Below are 16893 nucleotides of genomic sequence, written 5' to 3'. Positions count from 1 at the left end.
ATTGCTGCAGCTGCTTTATTCCAAAAGCGCTTTTAAAAGTTACTTTCGATTTCCCCAGCGTAGGAGTTTTTTTCTGTGAGCCTTTTGCCTGTGCCCGGCAAAACGCTTTAAAAGTTCAAAGAGTTCAAAGTCCAGCCATAAAGCCATTAATTAGAAGTTGGCAGGCTGCCCGGAGCAGTAGCACATACCTCATCAATCATCTTTACGCGCAGAGCAGATTCCGATCCGATCTGTCCCTCTGCATTCCGATCCTTTGCCGGCACTCCGATTCGACTTCTGGAGCCCATGACCATGTCACTGCGTTTTTCTGGGCCCAGAACCATGTGTTAGTGAAAAGCAGACAGCGTCCCGTGCACAGCGGAAGGATGAGGAGTACGTACTACATACTCTATATTGCTTTATTTACAGTTCAAAGCTGGTATGTTACAGAAAAACATCTTGCCTCTGCCGGAGCAGAGAATGCATCCTCTCTCCTCTAAAGCACGGAGAGAATCCCAAACTGAAACTGCAAAGAACAGTGAAAAACAGGAAACCAGTGTACGTCACATCCAGTCTCCTTTCCCGTGAGAAACACCAACAGCAATTGACTGTGGAATGTAAACACCTGTCTTGTGTCAAGCCCTTTCGCTGCACAGTGAAAGAGAGCAGAAACCAACAGTTAAACCTTTCCTGGCTGGACAGCCCTTCACTTCAGGGCTGTTCAGTCGCTAGCAGAATCCGTCAGTGGGCGTTTCTTGAACTTCTTCCAGCAAAGAAGTTATTTGACGCCAAATCTACGCCTACTTTCCCTGCGCGGAAGTCTTCTGCGCAGGGTGGGTGTGGGTAGCGGAGGACCTGTGCTCTCCCCGCTAGTCTCCGGCGAAGAGTCCTGGAGCCCCCTCTCCGATTCCCCCATCCGCTCCCCTTTATCCCTGGTGTTACGCTGATTTCCTTCCCCAGCCGATGAGTTCCCTCTCTCCCTGCTTGGCCCTTCTCCGGCATCACTTGGGAGCCCTGCCTCCACTTCTGGCTCCGATGTGAGTTCCCTGACAGGAACCATGAGGTGGGGAGGGAAGGAGGGCGTCATTTTATTTCAGGGATGTCCAAAGAGGGCCAGAAGTGAACATGCGTGAGGGCTGACCAAAGTTGTTGAGCTTTTTTGAGATTTTACCCTAAAGTTGTTGAACTTTTTTTTTGGATTTTACCTCGGGCGGGGGGCGGATTAAATTGACCGGCGGCCCAGATTAGGCCCCCAAAACTGACTTTGGACATTCCTTCTTTATTTGAAGATTGTGGGAAATGTGGTTGCATTTTATTAATATAAAATGGAAACTTAATAAATATTATTCATAGAAAAAGGAGGCTGCTTTGGCTAAGAAGAGTTGCTGGTTCCGACTTGGGCTGGTTCCATGTAGTTGCGCACAGCAGAGGTTTTCACTGCAAAGACGTGGGTTGCATGCAGGTTGTTTTGCCGGAATTTCAGCTTTCTTCCTCTGGCTGTATAGAGCTCTAGCATATTTTTGCAGACTGCAGGCGGAACGATTGTCCTTGTGCAAATAACCCCGAAATGTTTTAAATGACCATGCTCTTTCCCAAGGGCACCTGCATTTCTTAAACCTAGTTGTGAAAGGATATTCGAAAAAGGAGTGCAGAAAAGGTGAAAAGCAATGACCTTTTTGTCATTTATTCACATGGTATTTCCATTAATGATGATTGTAGTAGTACTGCACAGAGCGTTATTAATGCAGGAGAAATAATAAACAGCATTCCTTGTCTTAGACGTAGTTACAAAGTGTGGTTGGTGCTTCACTAACCCAAAAGTAGCAGCTCCTGGTTGCAAACTTTGTGCAGCAGGAGACCCCATTAGCAAAAGCGGGCCTCAGGATAAGAATGGTTTCAACTGAAGAACGGACCTCCAGAACGAATTAAGTTCGTAACCAGAGGTACCACTGTACATGGGGGCATCTTATAGATGGAAAAATATGGTACATCTTAATTCAGAAGGTTTTTTACTTAAAAAAACACTTCAGTTTTTCAGTTTAACGTCTTACGATTGATTATCCAACAACCAACATGAAAACAAGATTCCAAAGAATCTCCTGGACTTGCCTCCTCCCCATTGTGGGTCCTTTTGTTAACCATTTCCTCTGGCATGTTTTATAATAATCCACATCTTTTACATCTCTGTTAGGTCCAGAATTCAACATTAATCTACAAGTGTCGTAATCATCCGGAGTCAGCAGACTTTTTCAGCAGGGGGCCGGTCCACTGTCCCTCAGACCTTGGGGGGGACGACTATATTTTTTGGGGGGGAAATGAACAAATTCCTATGCCCCACAAATAACCCAGAGATGCATTTTAAATAAAAGGACACATTCTACTCATGTAAAAACATGCTGATTCCCGGACTGTCCATGGATCGGATTGAGAAGGCAATTGGGCCTGATCCGGCCTCCAGGCCTTAGTTTGCCTACCCATGATTCTAGCTGTCTACAATGGTTTTTAAGATAAATTATATATTTCCCCCATTCCTTACTGAAATTTTGGTCTTCCTGATTTCTGATTCTTTCGGTCATTTTTGCCAATTTGGCAAAATTTGGAACTCCTAATGGGCCCAGATGAAAAGAGTGGGCATCTTGTCAGGTTGAACAAAATGCAAGTTACTTTTCCCACCACTCAAGCAGAATTTGTTTGCGTCAAGCCAGGAATAATGGTTTTGTGTTGAAGTTCTGTACATTTCTATACACCATCAAATAATGTGATGGTACCAAAGCGGGTTGAAAGTACCTATTAGATAAGGCACTTTTTATCGTATGTGGTGGGAATGTAAAATAGTTTAAAACTTTTGGGAAATGATATATAATGTATTGGAAAAAAAAGTTCAAAATGACATTTGTTAAAAAGCAAGAAGCTTTTTTGCTAGGCATTTCAGCTTATGAACTACCAAAAAAAGAAATGGAAAATATTCATGTATGCTACAAGAGCGGTAAGAATTTTATTAGCTCAAGGTTGGAAGACTGAAGAAGTACCGACGAAAGATCAGTGGCAAGAAAAACTGATGAACTATGCAGAATTAGCAAAGTTAACAGATAAATTGCATGAAAAAGACAATAGAGACTTTAAAAATGAATGGGAATCTTTAACAACCTATTTACAAAAACAACATAAAGAAATGGACTCTGGCAGGTTTTGAATAAACATCCACAATTTTATTTAATTAAAATATGGAGGAAGATAAGGTAACAATATTTAAAGTACATCAACATGCAGAAAACAATGTTTGTAACAAACCAGAAAGGGAAGATGAGGGAAGTCGCCGGGGGGGGGGGATGTAAAATTGAATCATTGTTGATTGTAATTTGTTATAAAAGAGGAAATATTATATATATATAGTTAGATAGATGGGGATGCGGGTGGCGCTGCGGGTTAAACCACAGAGCCTAGGACTTGCCGATCAGAAGGTCAGCTGTTCAAATCCCCAGGGGTGAGCTCCCGTTGCTCGGTCCCTGCTCCTGCCAGCCTAGCAGTTCGAAAGCACGTCAAAGTGCAAGTAGGTAAATAGGCACCGCTCCGGCAGGAAGGTAAACAGTGTTTCCGTGTGCTGCTCTGGTTTGCCAGAAGCGACTTAGTCATGCAGGCCACATGACCCGGAAGCTGTACGCCGGCTCCCTCGGCCAATAAAGCGAGATGAGCACCGCAACCCCAGAGTTGGTCATGACTGGACCTAATGGTCAGGGGTCCCCTTTACCGATAGATAGATAGATAGAGAGAGAGAGAGAGAGAGAGAGAGAGAGAGAAAGTACCTATTAGATTAAATGCCAGACAATCTTTCGTTTTCCCCCTCCCCAGGTCTGCTCACTTCAGCACTTTGGCAATCAAGCAGAACCCACTGCTGGCCGAAGCCTACTCAAATCTGGGGAACGTGTACAAGGAACGGGGCCAACTGCAGGAGGCAATTGAGCACTATCGGCACGCCCTGCGCCTCAAGCCGGACTTCATTGACGGATACATCAACCTCGCCGCTGCTTTAGTTGCCGCAGGCGACATGGAAGGAGCGGTGCAGGCCTATGTCTCTGCCCTGCAGTACAACCCTGTAAGTTGAATTCCGCCGGGAGAAGGCAGAGTTCTCTCCGAAACCTAAGTCGTGGCTTTGAACCGGCGCGATTCCGAAAGCAATTCCGTTTTCAGATTCGAAAGCTTTGCAGCTGGCTCTTCATATTCCGAAATGTCCAAGTCTCCTCGGAAGTGGGACATGGGTGGCACTGTGGTGCAAACCACTGAGCCTCTTGGGCTTGCCAGTCGGAAGGTCGGCGGTCCGAATCCCCGCTACAGGGCGAGCACCTGTTGTTCGGTCCCAGCTCCTGCCGACCTAGCAGTTCGAAAGCATGTCCGAGTGCAAGGAGATAAATAGGCGCTGCTCTGGCGGGAAGGCAAACAACGTTTCTGTGCACTGCTCCGGTTTTGCCAGAAGCGGCTTAGTTGTGCTGGCCATGACCCTGGAAAAAACTATGGACAAACGCAGACTCCCTCAGCGAGTAAAGTGAGATGAGCGCCGCAACCCCAGAGTTGTTAGTGACTGGACTTTACTGTCGGGGTCCTCTACATTTATTTTTTAAGTCTCTTAGTTATTCTCGAGGCTGTAGTGGTACTGCAGTATAGTGGTACTGTTCCTGTGTCTCAAGGCTTGGACTCCCCTCAGTAGTTTCCTAGTCTTTTTTTGAAGCTGGTTTGCTGATGCATAGAAGTACGGGATCGCTTTTGCTCTGACCATTTGAAAGACCGTTTTTAAACACTCTTAAACAAGTGCCCAGGTGATGGCTTACACTGCCCATCTATCATAATAAATAACAAGATGAAAAAAATATTTTTAAATAATTCCTTTGGTACCTTAAAGATCAACTAAATATAAGCTTTCAAGGTATGAGCTTGCGTGTGTAATACACACTTAGTCAGATACTCAGTTTTTATTTATTTATTTCGACTATTAGATGAGTTACTGGTTGTAAGAGGGCCCTGTGCCCAGTTTGCACCGGAAGGGTGTCAAAAGCGGTCAGTTGAAGTCTCAAAAAATTGAAAAAGGGAGGTTGCCAGAATACATTTCCCTAATACAGGGTCATTTTCATTCACGACTCAGGCAACCCCTATTTGCCCTGAGGAAGAGTATTCTGCCTTAAAAGAGGCCATAGCATTTTCTTTCAGCGAACTGCAAGCTGTCAAATTAATCCCCTCTTTCCATAACCGTTCCCCATCTTCTAATTGTATATCAGGGACGGCCAACTCCCAAGAGACTGCAATCTACTTACAAAATAAAAAAGTGACAGTGGTCTACCTCCGTTTTGGGGGGGTTCAGGTCAAAGCTCATACACTGAAAGCTTATATTTAGTTGATCTTTAAGGTGCCACTGGAGTTATTAAAAAAGATTTGTTCATCTTTCAACTTGTTATTTCTTATAACTATCACAGATCAACATGGCTATCCACCTGAAACTGCCCATCTATGCCACACTCCTTTCATTGCTTGTTGGTACCAGTCCAGGAAGAGCAGAGAACATACAGCCACATATATTAATCTGGGGCAGCACTTTGGGGGGTCTTAAGTGGGGCTGACTTTGTCCCCATGTTGAATCTGTGTTGTTCTTGGTGGTGTTTTCAAGACCTGTCTGTTTCCGCAAGATTCTGATGTTTAAAGGAACCAAGCATACAAAGGATGAAGATAATGAGAGCCTGTACAATCTCTATATACAGTGGTCCCTTGGTTCTCAAACTGAATCCGTTCCAGAAGTCCGTTCCAAAACCAAAGTGTTCCAAAACCAAGGCTTTCCCATAGAAAGTGATGGAAAACAGATTAATCCATTCTAGACTTATAAAAACAACCCCTAAAACAGCCATTTAACATGAATTTTATTATCTAATGAGACCATTGATCCGTAAAATGAAAGCATTCATCAATGTTCTGTACTATAAAAGAAATAAGACAGTACCATAGATGATGAATTTTTTTTTAAAAAAAATCCTGACCTTCACTGATGATAGTCATTGTTTGGATAGGGGGCTTTGATCCATTTCTGCAGTCATACAATCAATCAACCATAAAAAGCAAAATGAGGCACAGTCAGGAAAATGAAAAAACCACACAAAAGATAGCAAAAACAAAAGCACCAAATATCGCCTCAGAACACTGCAATCAGAAATGGAAGGCTTCAATTACGGGGGGGGGGGGGGCTTAAATTAGCTGCTCAAGGATGCAAACGGGATGGGGGAAAACTTACCGTATTTTTTACTCTATTGGACGCACCGGACCATAGGAAGGGGAGAATAGGGGGGGAAAATTCTCTTGTTTTCCCCCTCAAAAACAAGGTGCGTTCAAGGTGTGTTCAAGAGCAGGCCTTGCCGCTGCCCCCCGAGCTTGTGGGGCTGGCGGTGGGGGGAAGCGCTGCTTCCCCCCACCGCCAGCCTTAAAGATCCCTGAAGCCTTTGGTGCGCAGCTGCACTCCAAAGGCTTGAGGCTTCGGGGACATCCTTTGTAGCCTCCACAGGCCCCCGCGGAGGCTTTGCGCAGCCCTCCCAAAGCTGGAACAGCGAGATGGAGGGCTGCGCAGCGCCCCGTCTCGCTGTTTTGGCTTCGAGGACAGCAGGCTGCTGTCCGCAAGCCTTGGGAGCCCGGCGGGAACTCCCGCCGGGCTCCGCAGGCTTGCGGAGAGCTGCCCGAAGCCCGAGGTGCACAGCGCTGCGCTCCCCGGGCTTTGGGCTGCAGGCAGCTGTCCGCAAGCCTGCGGAGCCTGGTGGGAGTTCCCGCCGGGCTCCCAAAGCTTGCGGATAGCTTCCTGAAGCCTGGAACGCGAGAGGGGTTGGTGCGCACCGACCCCTCTCGCTCTCCAGGCTTCAGCAAAAGCCTGCATTTGCTCCATAGGACACACACACTTTCCCCCTTCATTTTTGGATGGGAAAAATTGTGTCCTATAGAGCGAAAAGTACGGTAATTACGATGGTGGGGGGGACTTAAATTTGCTGCGTACAGGTAAAATGGATGAAAAAACCCTTGATTATGATGGGGGGGACTAAAATTTGCTGCGCAACAGTAAAAGCGGAAGCTCAGGAGTCCATTCGGCTTCCGAGGCAAAGTTAAAAAACCGGAACACCTCCTTCCGGCTTTGCAGCGTTCGAGTTCTAAGTTGTTCAGGAAGTAAGCTGCTCGAGAACCAAGGCCCTACTGTATATAATCTTTTGATGTCACTATTGCCTCTTTTGGGGACTGATCCGATGCATTTAATTTCCAGGACTTGTACTGCGTGCGTAGTGACCTGGGGAATCTGCTCAAAGCCCTGGGTCGCTTGGAAGAAGCCAAGGTAGGTGTTCTGTAGAATGAGTTTTAAAACATCAGTCTTTTGAGAATGTGAACGCTTGCGCCAAGTCTTCGATGCTCCGCTGATCTGCGAGACTCCCAAGAAATGGCTGAGAAGCTGAAGGCCTTGAATTCCCCCAGCATAGTTGTGGGGCCAGATCTGGCAAGCCCCCATTAATACTTGTTTTAAGACGTTGAGTCTTGCCGCAGAACGAGACTACCCACTATTGTGATGTGACTCAGGGGCGCCACCATTCTCTGATCTGGAAAGAAACATTCCTTCCAAACTGAGGCTTGCCTGCTGACTTAGTCCGCGGTTCCTGTGAGAAGCAGGCACTCTTCTAAAGTCCTTTGCGGCTTGTAAGTGGAGAAGAACCTTATCGAATGTTTCCTTCTGAATATGGCATTGAAAAAAAGACGATTCTTTAACCTTTTCCCACCCCTGTCTCCATAGTGGAAGAAAGGCTGGCAAACAGTCCTGGTCCTGGTTTGCTTCTTTCGAACAATCTGTCTTTGTCCAAAGGGTTGAGTGATGTGGCTGGTTTGCTCGGGAGATGAGCTGATCAAAGAAAAATGTGCGGCCGAGAGTGGGAAGGTGGCTTCTAGCAGTCCGGTTTGCAGCCGAGAATTCGAACCCCAAAACGGCTCTCCGCCAAGCGGGGGCTTTCAAACAGGACCCCAAATTGCCTTGTTACAAGCCACCTTACAAAGCTGTGCTGCTGGGGCACGGAGGAACGAGAAGGAGCGCCAGAGGTCCTTCCCTTCCAGCCCCACGCGCCTGCTTCTGAGTGGGGTGCGTCAACAGTGTAGCTTCCGACTGGTTGCCGTTCAGGGCGGGGGGTGGGTGGGGAGAGGAGAAAGCCTGCTTTTCGGGAGAATCCGCTTTCAGGTTCTGGGAACGGACAAATTCCAAGCACCGATTGGGCAGGCAGCTGCTCCGGCCAGTCCCATTGCGTCGACTCTGAATGGGGTGGGGGCATCCAAACGCCTTCTCCAAAGCACCAGGCGGACAGCTAACTCGAATCGCACGCCGCCGCGGCTTCTAGCGTGATTGGTCACCGGCCGAGACATTGCGCCTGCCTTAGGTTGCTGACTTCTTTGTTTCAGAGCTCTGGAGAGACACGCCTAGCTTGAAAGTGTTATTCCATTTTTTGCAAGAACTCCATTAAACCAGGGGGGGAAATACATCTATATATATTCTGGACAAACGGCAATGTATTTCTTTGGCCATCAGTGCATTTGCAAGACCAAACCAGCACAAACTTTACCACCTGAATTGAAATACAATTGTTGCAGGAGTTTCGGAGCCTTTCTTCCAGTTTGCTGTTGCCCCCCCATTAACCCCTTTCCCTTCTGCATGCCCCCCCCCCCCGTTACAGACCAACCGCCCTCCACCCCCCTGTGTTAAGACATACCCAGAGATTATGGATTGCTTTGTTGGAACTTTTTACTAATGATCTTGTTTTATTTTCTCTCTCGTTTTTGGTTTTCCAACACTGATATTACATTTAGAAGGTTTCAGGTGGGGGAAACCTTTTCCATGCGTAAGGAGAGGGAGCTCGAGGGCTGGATCTAAAGCAGAGACTCTCCTCCTCCTCCTCTTCTTCCAGGAAGGAACGCACCGAAAACTCACATGAGAAATATGGTAACGGGTTTGTAACTGCCACAACAAAAAACATTTGCTCCGTGCCTGAATATTCTGTCCTGTGGCTTTGGAAACTGCTTAAATATTTTCTGTACGAGCAAGTAACGTTAGAGAGCAATTGATAGTCCTAGCCACGTTTCTTCCTGAGAAATAAACGTAAAAATAGTACCTTAAGATTTAAGAGAGATAATTGGGAAAGGACTTAATTAAAGCATCTAACTCTTCCTGGTGGTTCTTTTTTTATCCTTTTTTCCTTCTTTGTTTGGATTGCAGCGTTCTGCTCTGCCGATGACGCGCTGTGGTCCTGTGGTAGCACAAAGGCGGCGCAGCGGAAACGCGCACTGCGTGTGATGGGGCCCTTGTGAATGGTGGACTAGATGATTCATCTCCACCCGGGCGGCTCCTCTAGGCCTCTTGACGAAATTGGGTTGCAATGCATCGAGGTTTCAGGCACAAATTTAAGACCCCCGCCCCCAGTTTTCATGCAGGCCTGTCCGGGAGATGAATCGGTCTGGTTGGCCTCTCACAGCACCCATGGGCGTTGCGGCAAAGCGCGCCGGTTGGCAGCGAGGGTGCGAGCGGCGTGCTGTTAGGGGGCGCTGGCGACTTCTCGCGCTCGCATTGCAGGGACCGGGACCTTTGTACAAAGCTGTCATTTGAGGTTGTGAAGGTAACATTCAGGTGTGTGTCCTGGACAGGTGAGTTCAGGCTCAGAGAGCCAAGTTTTTGTTCTTTGAAAAGAGAGAGAGAGACTGTGTCTTTCATGCGGTTCCCTGGATCTTCTAATTTAATTTCTACTTGCAGTGGTGCCTTGGTTCTCAAACTAAGTCCCTTCTGAAACCAAAGCATTCCGAAACAAAGGACGCCAGCAAGGCTGAACCTTTCTGTAAAAGGGGTACCACGATTCTCAAACTGAATCTGTTCTGAAACCCAGACGTTCTTTCTTTCCCATGGAAAGGAATGCAAAACGGAGCCATCTGTTCCAGGGTTTAAAAACAACCCCTAAAACAGCCATTGAACACGGATTTTGCTATCTAACAAGACCATTGATCCATGAATTGAAAGCAATAATGTACTGTATTATACAATAAATAAAACAGTATTGAAGATGATAAAAATTAAAATTAATTTTTTTTCTTACCTGCACTGATGATAGTCATTGTTTGGATCCATCCATCCATCCATCCATCAATCCATCCATGCATCAGTAGTAAAGTCATCGTTTGGATGGGGGGCTTTGATACCTTTCCGCAGTCAAACAATCAGTCCATCAGTATTTGAACTGGGTTCCACACAGTCACAAAAACAAAGTAATTGAAAAAGCCTCCAAAACAAAAGCACAAAATAAATTACAAAAACAAAAGCACCAAACTTAATCCATTCTAGAAGTCCGTGGCACTTCCGAAACGTTCGGAAAGCAATGTGTTTGAGTAGCAGGAATTTTATGATTCTCAAAAGGAAACCTGCCCTTGTACATTAGGGCAGTTTATAAAAAACTGCTCCAAAGGTCTTATCTTACTACACTAGGGATTATATAGCTGTTTCTGAAATGTCATGCATATCAGTTAATATCTTGACCCTCCTCCACGAAAAGAGCTGTTTACTTGGCCGTTTTCCTATGTCATGAAGGCTGAAATTTCAATTCAGTGGAGCAGGGTCAAGATATTAACTGATATGCATGAAATTGCATTATATATAATCCCTAGTGTAGTAAGATAAGACCTATGGAGCAGGCATTTTCAATAAAGAAGTTTTGTATTGTCCATATAAAGAGGATGCCAGCAAGGTTGAACATTTCTGTAAAATAAGAATTTTAACGCTTTCTTCCGGGTTTTCGGCATTTGAGAACCAAGGCACCATTGCAATTTTGACTTAACTGGACAATATTTGGGAGAGACAGGCCCACAGGTCATCTGAAGAGCTACTAGACCTCAGTCGGGATGTTATCCAAACTGCGTCGCAATCCAAACGGTGGCGTATCGCAAGCCAGTTGTGAATCCGAAAGCAGCTTCCCTGGACTTGGCTGAGGAATTGCGTGCTAGGAAAGAATTGCTATATATTGAAGGGTCAGCGTAACTGATAATGGTGGATTTGCACTTGGGTCCTGGTTTGCGCCAGCGCAGCTCCATCCGCCAGCAGGCTAGTTTTGGCGCGAGCGAGCCTCTACTGCAGGATCACTTTTGGCCGGTCAGAGGAGGGGGACTAATGGGAATTTTTTTCTTGCTTTTCTTTTGTTCAAATATCCCATTCCCCCTGTACCTACTGCCCCTCGACTCTCCCAAGGCCTGCTACCTGAAAGCCATCGAGACCCAGCCCAACTTTGCAGTGGCGTGGAGTAACCTTGGCTGCGTGTTCAACGCGCAAGGGGAAATCTGGCTGGCGATTCATCATTTTGAGAAGGTAACTGTCCCAGGGGTTCTGGGCTCTGTAGACATGGGAAGGCCTGGAAAAATAATAATAATTATAACGATGATGATAATCCACTATAAGCCCCATTAATTGGGCTAGTAGTGTTCTCTCTCTCTTTGAAATATATATTTTTTATTTTTTTCATTCATAACAATCCAATCTAAGCCACTTTAATTGGGCAAGTAGCATTCTCTTTTTAAATCATTTTTTATTAATTTTTTCATCAATAATCCAATCTAAGCCTCATTTGCTGCGGAGACTAATGGCGGTGAGCTCTGTGTCGTCTGCTTAAGGGATGACACGGTCCAGGCAATTAGAGCATTAGGGGTGACCGCCAGGGCTTGGTGCACCCCCGAAAAAACCCCCATGGTGGAGTGGAGGTCGTAGGGGTCCAGCAGAGCGCAATAATTCGTCCCCCCCCGAATCCCCCAGCTGTCGTTTTGTGCACGGGGGAAAAGGAGGAGGCTTGAGTCCACTCCCGGCTCCAACGCACTCTTCTACTGAAGCCACATACCACCACAGAAGCAGCGGATTTTCCAATTAGAGGTAAAAGCCAAATAAAGCTTTAAAAAAGAAGAATTAGGATTAAATTGACTGATTTGGTAAAACAGAAGCCAAAAAGAAAGTCAGCTTCCGATTTCTGCGGACAGGCTCTGCAAGGGACTTTTTTGTGAATGGGAGACAGATAGGCATTTACAGCCATGGAGATTTTGTAAGGGTTTGACTTGGACTTTTGCGACTGTTTCCTTCTTTTGGATATACTTTAGAAACAGTTGTGTCAAGTTACCCGGGTGGGGGGGGGGGAGGGATACAAATTAACAGCTGGAGAGAACTTGACAGATTGATACCTTTGGCAGAGTAGGAAGCAAAAAGACGGGGGTGGGGGGGGAAGGCTGTGGAAATACGAGCTTTAATCCCAGCCCTGGAACTTGGAGGCATTAAATTGGGGCTAAGCAGGAGAACTCTCTACCTTATTGAGGGAGAAATTCCTAAAGGAGGAAGGAGAACCTGGAATAGCTTTGGAATTAACATCAGTGCCTTTAGAAGACCAGGGGATTTAAGAAATACTACCTGTCAAAAAAGACTTGAACACTTCAGCATATATGGGACTTATATATAAAGCCAAAAAGTTGGGAAAAATTGGATTACAAAATACTAAAGAACAGTTTACATGGACGTGGAATTGGACATGGACTTTTAGTTTGAAAGTACAGCCTGGATTTATAAAAAGTTGGACTATTATTTCCCACCATCTTCTGGAAAATGAAAGGACAGGACTGAAGAGAAGTATATGATTTTATATTAATTTTATATGTTGGCTGGATTGGGACTGGTCTTGTTTGTTTGATTGAGTTGATTTGACTTGGAACTGTTTTTTCTTTCTGTTTTTTAAGGGCTTGGGTATAAGAATTGCTACTTTCTGTATTTTATACAGTGAGATATTATTTTATATCCTTCCTTTGTCTGTTCTTGGGCTGTTTTATGTTTTTTTGTCTGTTTTTGGTTTACTGTCTTGAGGGATTGCTAGGAGAGGGAAGGTTGCTTAAAGGGAAATAAAAAATTCATGGTTCAGTCTGGGAGTGCGAAAGTATTTACACTTCTGGGCTGAGCCAGGAAGCGCAGGTGTGGCCTTGAAGAGTTCAAAACAAGAGTGCCGAACTGTGGGAAAGACTGCTGGCCTAGATATGGTGGGTAAGCAACAGGCAGCAGCGGTTACTAGGAAATCTGCTATGGACAAAAGACAAGCAAGTGTGCAGGAAGAGACATTAGAAAAGTAGGGAAAGCAGAACATACTGATTTCCTTACACAACAGTTTATGGAATTCAAGAAAGAGATGGTTCAGTCAATGAAAAGTTTTACTCAACAAGTGCATATGGATATGGAGAAATCTAATAAATTGTTGACAGAACAAGTGCATAGGGATATGGAGAACTCTCAACAAGTTACTGACAGAACAATTTGGAAAATTAGGTGAAAAGGTCAATAATTTAGAAAGCAAAGTGGATAAATTGGAAAAAACTACTGAGGAGTTAGGGCGCTTGAAGGAGGAACAAAAAGCAGTCATGGGGACAGTGGGAGGACTACAAGAGAAGCAAAATGAGTCGGAAGATCAAATCCTCCTTTTACAGCTAAGGACAGTAAGAATAAGAGGCCTACCAGAATCAGAGACAGAACAGAATTTAGATCCATATGTTACACAGACTATTGCAGAATGGAGAGCTGTTTCAGAGTAAAGACGAGAGAAAGTAGACTGAGAAAGTGGCCAGGAGATGTCCTATTAACACTAGTTTAAAAAAAATAATGAAGGATGCAATCCTTCAAAAAAGTTTTGAGGACAGTCTGCTGGTTACTGAACAGAAAGTTGACATTTTTCGGGAAATTCCACTGAAATTGAGACTTAGGAGGCATAAGTACTGTTTTTTTAGCAACAGCATTGAAGAGGGTGGACATCAGGTATAAATGGGAATATCCAGAAGGGATTTCATTCACATTTATGAAAGAAAGATACAGGTTGACAACAGAATACCAGGCCAAAGAATTTTTTGAAAAACATAGGAGAGACTTAGACCCTGGACATGACACGAGAACAGACCCAATAGCAGAACAAAGAGCTGCTTTGGAGCGGCTGTCGTTGGAATGAGCAACAGGTGGAAAAACAGATATTGTAACTGACTCTGATAATGGCCAATCTTAAAATATTGAGCTGGAATGTGAACGGTTTGAACTGCAAAGCTAAACGTAACAGGATTCAACTGTAATTTAAAAACAAAAACTAGATATAATTTGTCTTCAAGAAACACACATTGCAAGAAAGTATAAAAGAGTTTTAATTAATAAAATATTAGGATTGGACTTTATCTTGGCGGATAAAGCAAAAAAGAGAGGAGTAATTTTTTACATTATTCCTGCATTAGAACCCAAATTGATTCAGAAGGATGAGAAAGGTAGGCTTTTAATAGTACAAATAAAAATTCAGGGAGAGAAGGTGATCTTGGTGGGAATTTATGCCCCCAATGAGAAAAAAGCAGGTTTTTTTAAAACAAAAAATGGAAACTTGAATTTGCAGACCAAAAGATGATTTTAATGGGAGATTTAGAGGTGAAACTCAGGAGATTAGAAACTCATGGAAAAGTTCATTTATTTCAGTAATTCAACTTAAAAGGTGAAACTAATATATGAGATAGACTCATAGCATGCAAGGCGAGATATGTCAAGCCTTTATTTGTTATAATTGTTATAATTGTGATGAAAACCCCAAATTAACAATCTCAGAAAATTAGATTATTAAATGAAATCAGCAAAACAAGGACTGCAAATAGAGCTATATTGGACCTCTGAGAAGTAGATGCATGCACATGTACTCAGTACTTGGTTTGGGCCCCTTTTGCATCAATTACTGCCTCAATGCGGCGTGGCATGGATGCTATTAGCCTGTGGCACTGCTGAGGTGTTATGGAAGACCAGGGTGCTTCAATAGCAGCCTTCAGCTCTTCTGCATTGCTTGGTCTCATGTCTCTCATCTTTCTCTTGGCAATGCTCCATAGATTCTCTATGGGGTTCAGGTCAGGCAAGTTTGCTGGCCAATCAAGCACAGTAATCCCATGGGCATTGAACCAGGTTTTGGTACTTTTGGCAGTGTGGGCAGGTGCCAAAGTCCTGCTGGAAAATGAAGTCAGCATCCCCATAAAGCTCGTCTGCGGAAGGAAGAATGAAGTGCTCCAAAATCTCCTGGTAGACGGCTGCGTTGACCCTGGACTTAATGAAGCACAGTGGACCAACACCAGCCGATGACATGGCTCCCCAAATCTCTTTTCTGATGAGAGCAGCTTTTGCATCTCATTTGGAAACCAAGGACCCAGAGTCTGGATGAAGAATGGGGAGGCACACAATGCCAGATGCTTGAAGTCCAGTGTGAAGTTTCCAGTCTGTGTTGATTATTAGATGATCAAAAATTTATGGAAAAAGTTAAAAACTGAGTGATTATTTTGAAATAAACATTCAGAGACAGACAAAATTGCAGATGATCTGGGACACAAGGCGGTAATGAGGGGACTGTTTATACAACAAAACTCATTTTAAAAAAATTGAAAGAAAAAAGGAAGAAAGAGGTTTTGGATGAAATTGTGGATAAGGAGAAACAATTGTCAAAGAAAGCAAATAGAGAGTCAGTTAAACAGGCAATTAGAACATTACAAACTCAATACACTATGATAGTTAATGAGGAAATTAGCTGGAAAATAAAAAGAATGAAACAAAAATATTTTGAGCATGCCAATAAATCAGGAAAACTGCTAGCGTGGCAGTTGAAGAAAAGTGAACAAAGAAACTCCATAAACAAAATTAACATAAATGGAAAGATCACAGATAAGATGAAAGAAATAAGAGCAGCATTTGTAAAATATTTCTCAGAATTGTAAAGGAAAGGGAAGGATTTTTTTTTAAATTGAGGATTATATTAAAAGTAGTAATCTGCCAAAAATAAGAGGAACAAATGGTGATCTTAAATACTCAAATAACAGTTCAAGAAGTGTTAGAGGCAATAAAGTGGACAAAAAATGGCAAATCCCCAGGTCCAAATGGATTAACAGCAAAGTATTATAAAAAAATAAGTGAACAATTGGTAAACGCATTGAAAGATGTCATGAATGAGATTTTAAATACAGGTGAAATTCCAGAAACATGGAAAGAAGCCTACATCACAGTAATTCCAAAACAAGATTCAGATTTGCTGCAAATTAAAAATTACAGGCCTATCTCATTGTTAAATAATGATTATAAATTATTTGCAAACGTTTTAGCTAATAGAATGAAAAAAATATTAAATGAGTACATACATCAAGATCAGGTAGGATTCCATCCAGGTAGACAAACGAAAGAGAATATAAGAGAGGTTCTGAATGTAATAGAATACCTGGAGGTCAAAAATGAAAAGAAAGCAGCAATGATGTTTATAGATGGCGAAAAAGCCTTTAACAACGTCTCTTGGAATTTCATGACAAATTACTTGAAGAAATTAATTGTGGAATTAATTTTTTAAAGGGAATACAAGCAATATATTCAGAACAAAAAGCTAAATTAATTGTAAATCAGGTGATAGCGGATGATTGTAAGATACATAAAGGAACTAGACAAGGATGTCCACTATCACCACTCTTGTTCATTCTGGTCCTGGAAGTACAGTGGTACCACTGGAAGTACAGTGGTACCTCGGGTTAAGAACTTAATTCGTTCTGGAGGTCCATTCTTAACCTGAAACTGTTCTTAACCTGAAGCACCACTTTAGCTAACGGGGCTCCTGCTGCTGCCGCCGCGCCGCCACCATGCGATTTCTGTTCTCATCCTGAAGCAAAGTTCTTACCCCAAGGTACTATTTCTGGGTTAGCGGAGTCTGTAACCTGAAGCGTCTGTAACCCAAGGTACCACTGTACTTGCTAGCAGTATAAGAGCAGACAAAGAGATCACTGGGATAAAAACTGGGAAAAATGAGTTTAAATTGAAAGCATATGCTGATGATTTAG

General features: G+C 43.8%; 1 protein-coding gene across 2 annotated transcripts in view; it reads left to right on the top strand.

Annotated features, from left to right (window-relative positions):
* Nucleotides 1–16893, top strand: part of LOC309361132 (UDP-N-acetylglucosamine--peptide N-acetylglucosaminyltransferase 110 kDa subunit-like) — a 145353-nt gene that overhangs the window by 33349 nt on the left and 95111 nt on the right. For both annotated transcript variants that reach the window (XM_081896081.1, XM_081896080.1), the window contains exons 3-5: nt 3829–4072; nt 7256–7324; nt 11249–11365. In XM_081896081.1, coding sequence (XP_081752207.1) covers nt 3829–4072; nt 7256–7324; nt 11249–11365 — 430 coding nt within the window. The remainder of the gene's footprint in view (nt 1–3828; nt 4073–7255; nt 7325–11248; nt 11366–16893) is intronic.

Source organism: Podarcis melisellensis (genome assembly GCF_964234715.1).
Source record: "Podarcis melisellensis genome assembly, chromosome: W".
Lineage (NCBI taxonomy): Eukaryota > Metazoa > Chordata > Lepidosauria > Squamata > Lacertidae > Podarcis > Podarcis melisellensis.
Note: the sequence above shows the minus strand (reverse complement) of the source record. Positions and strands in the feature narration are given on the sequence as shown.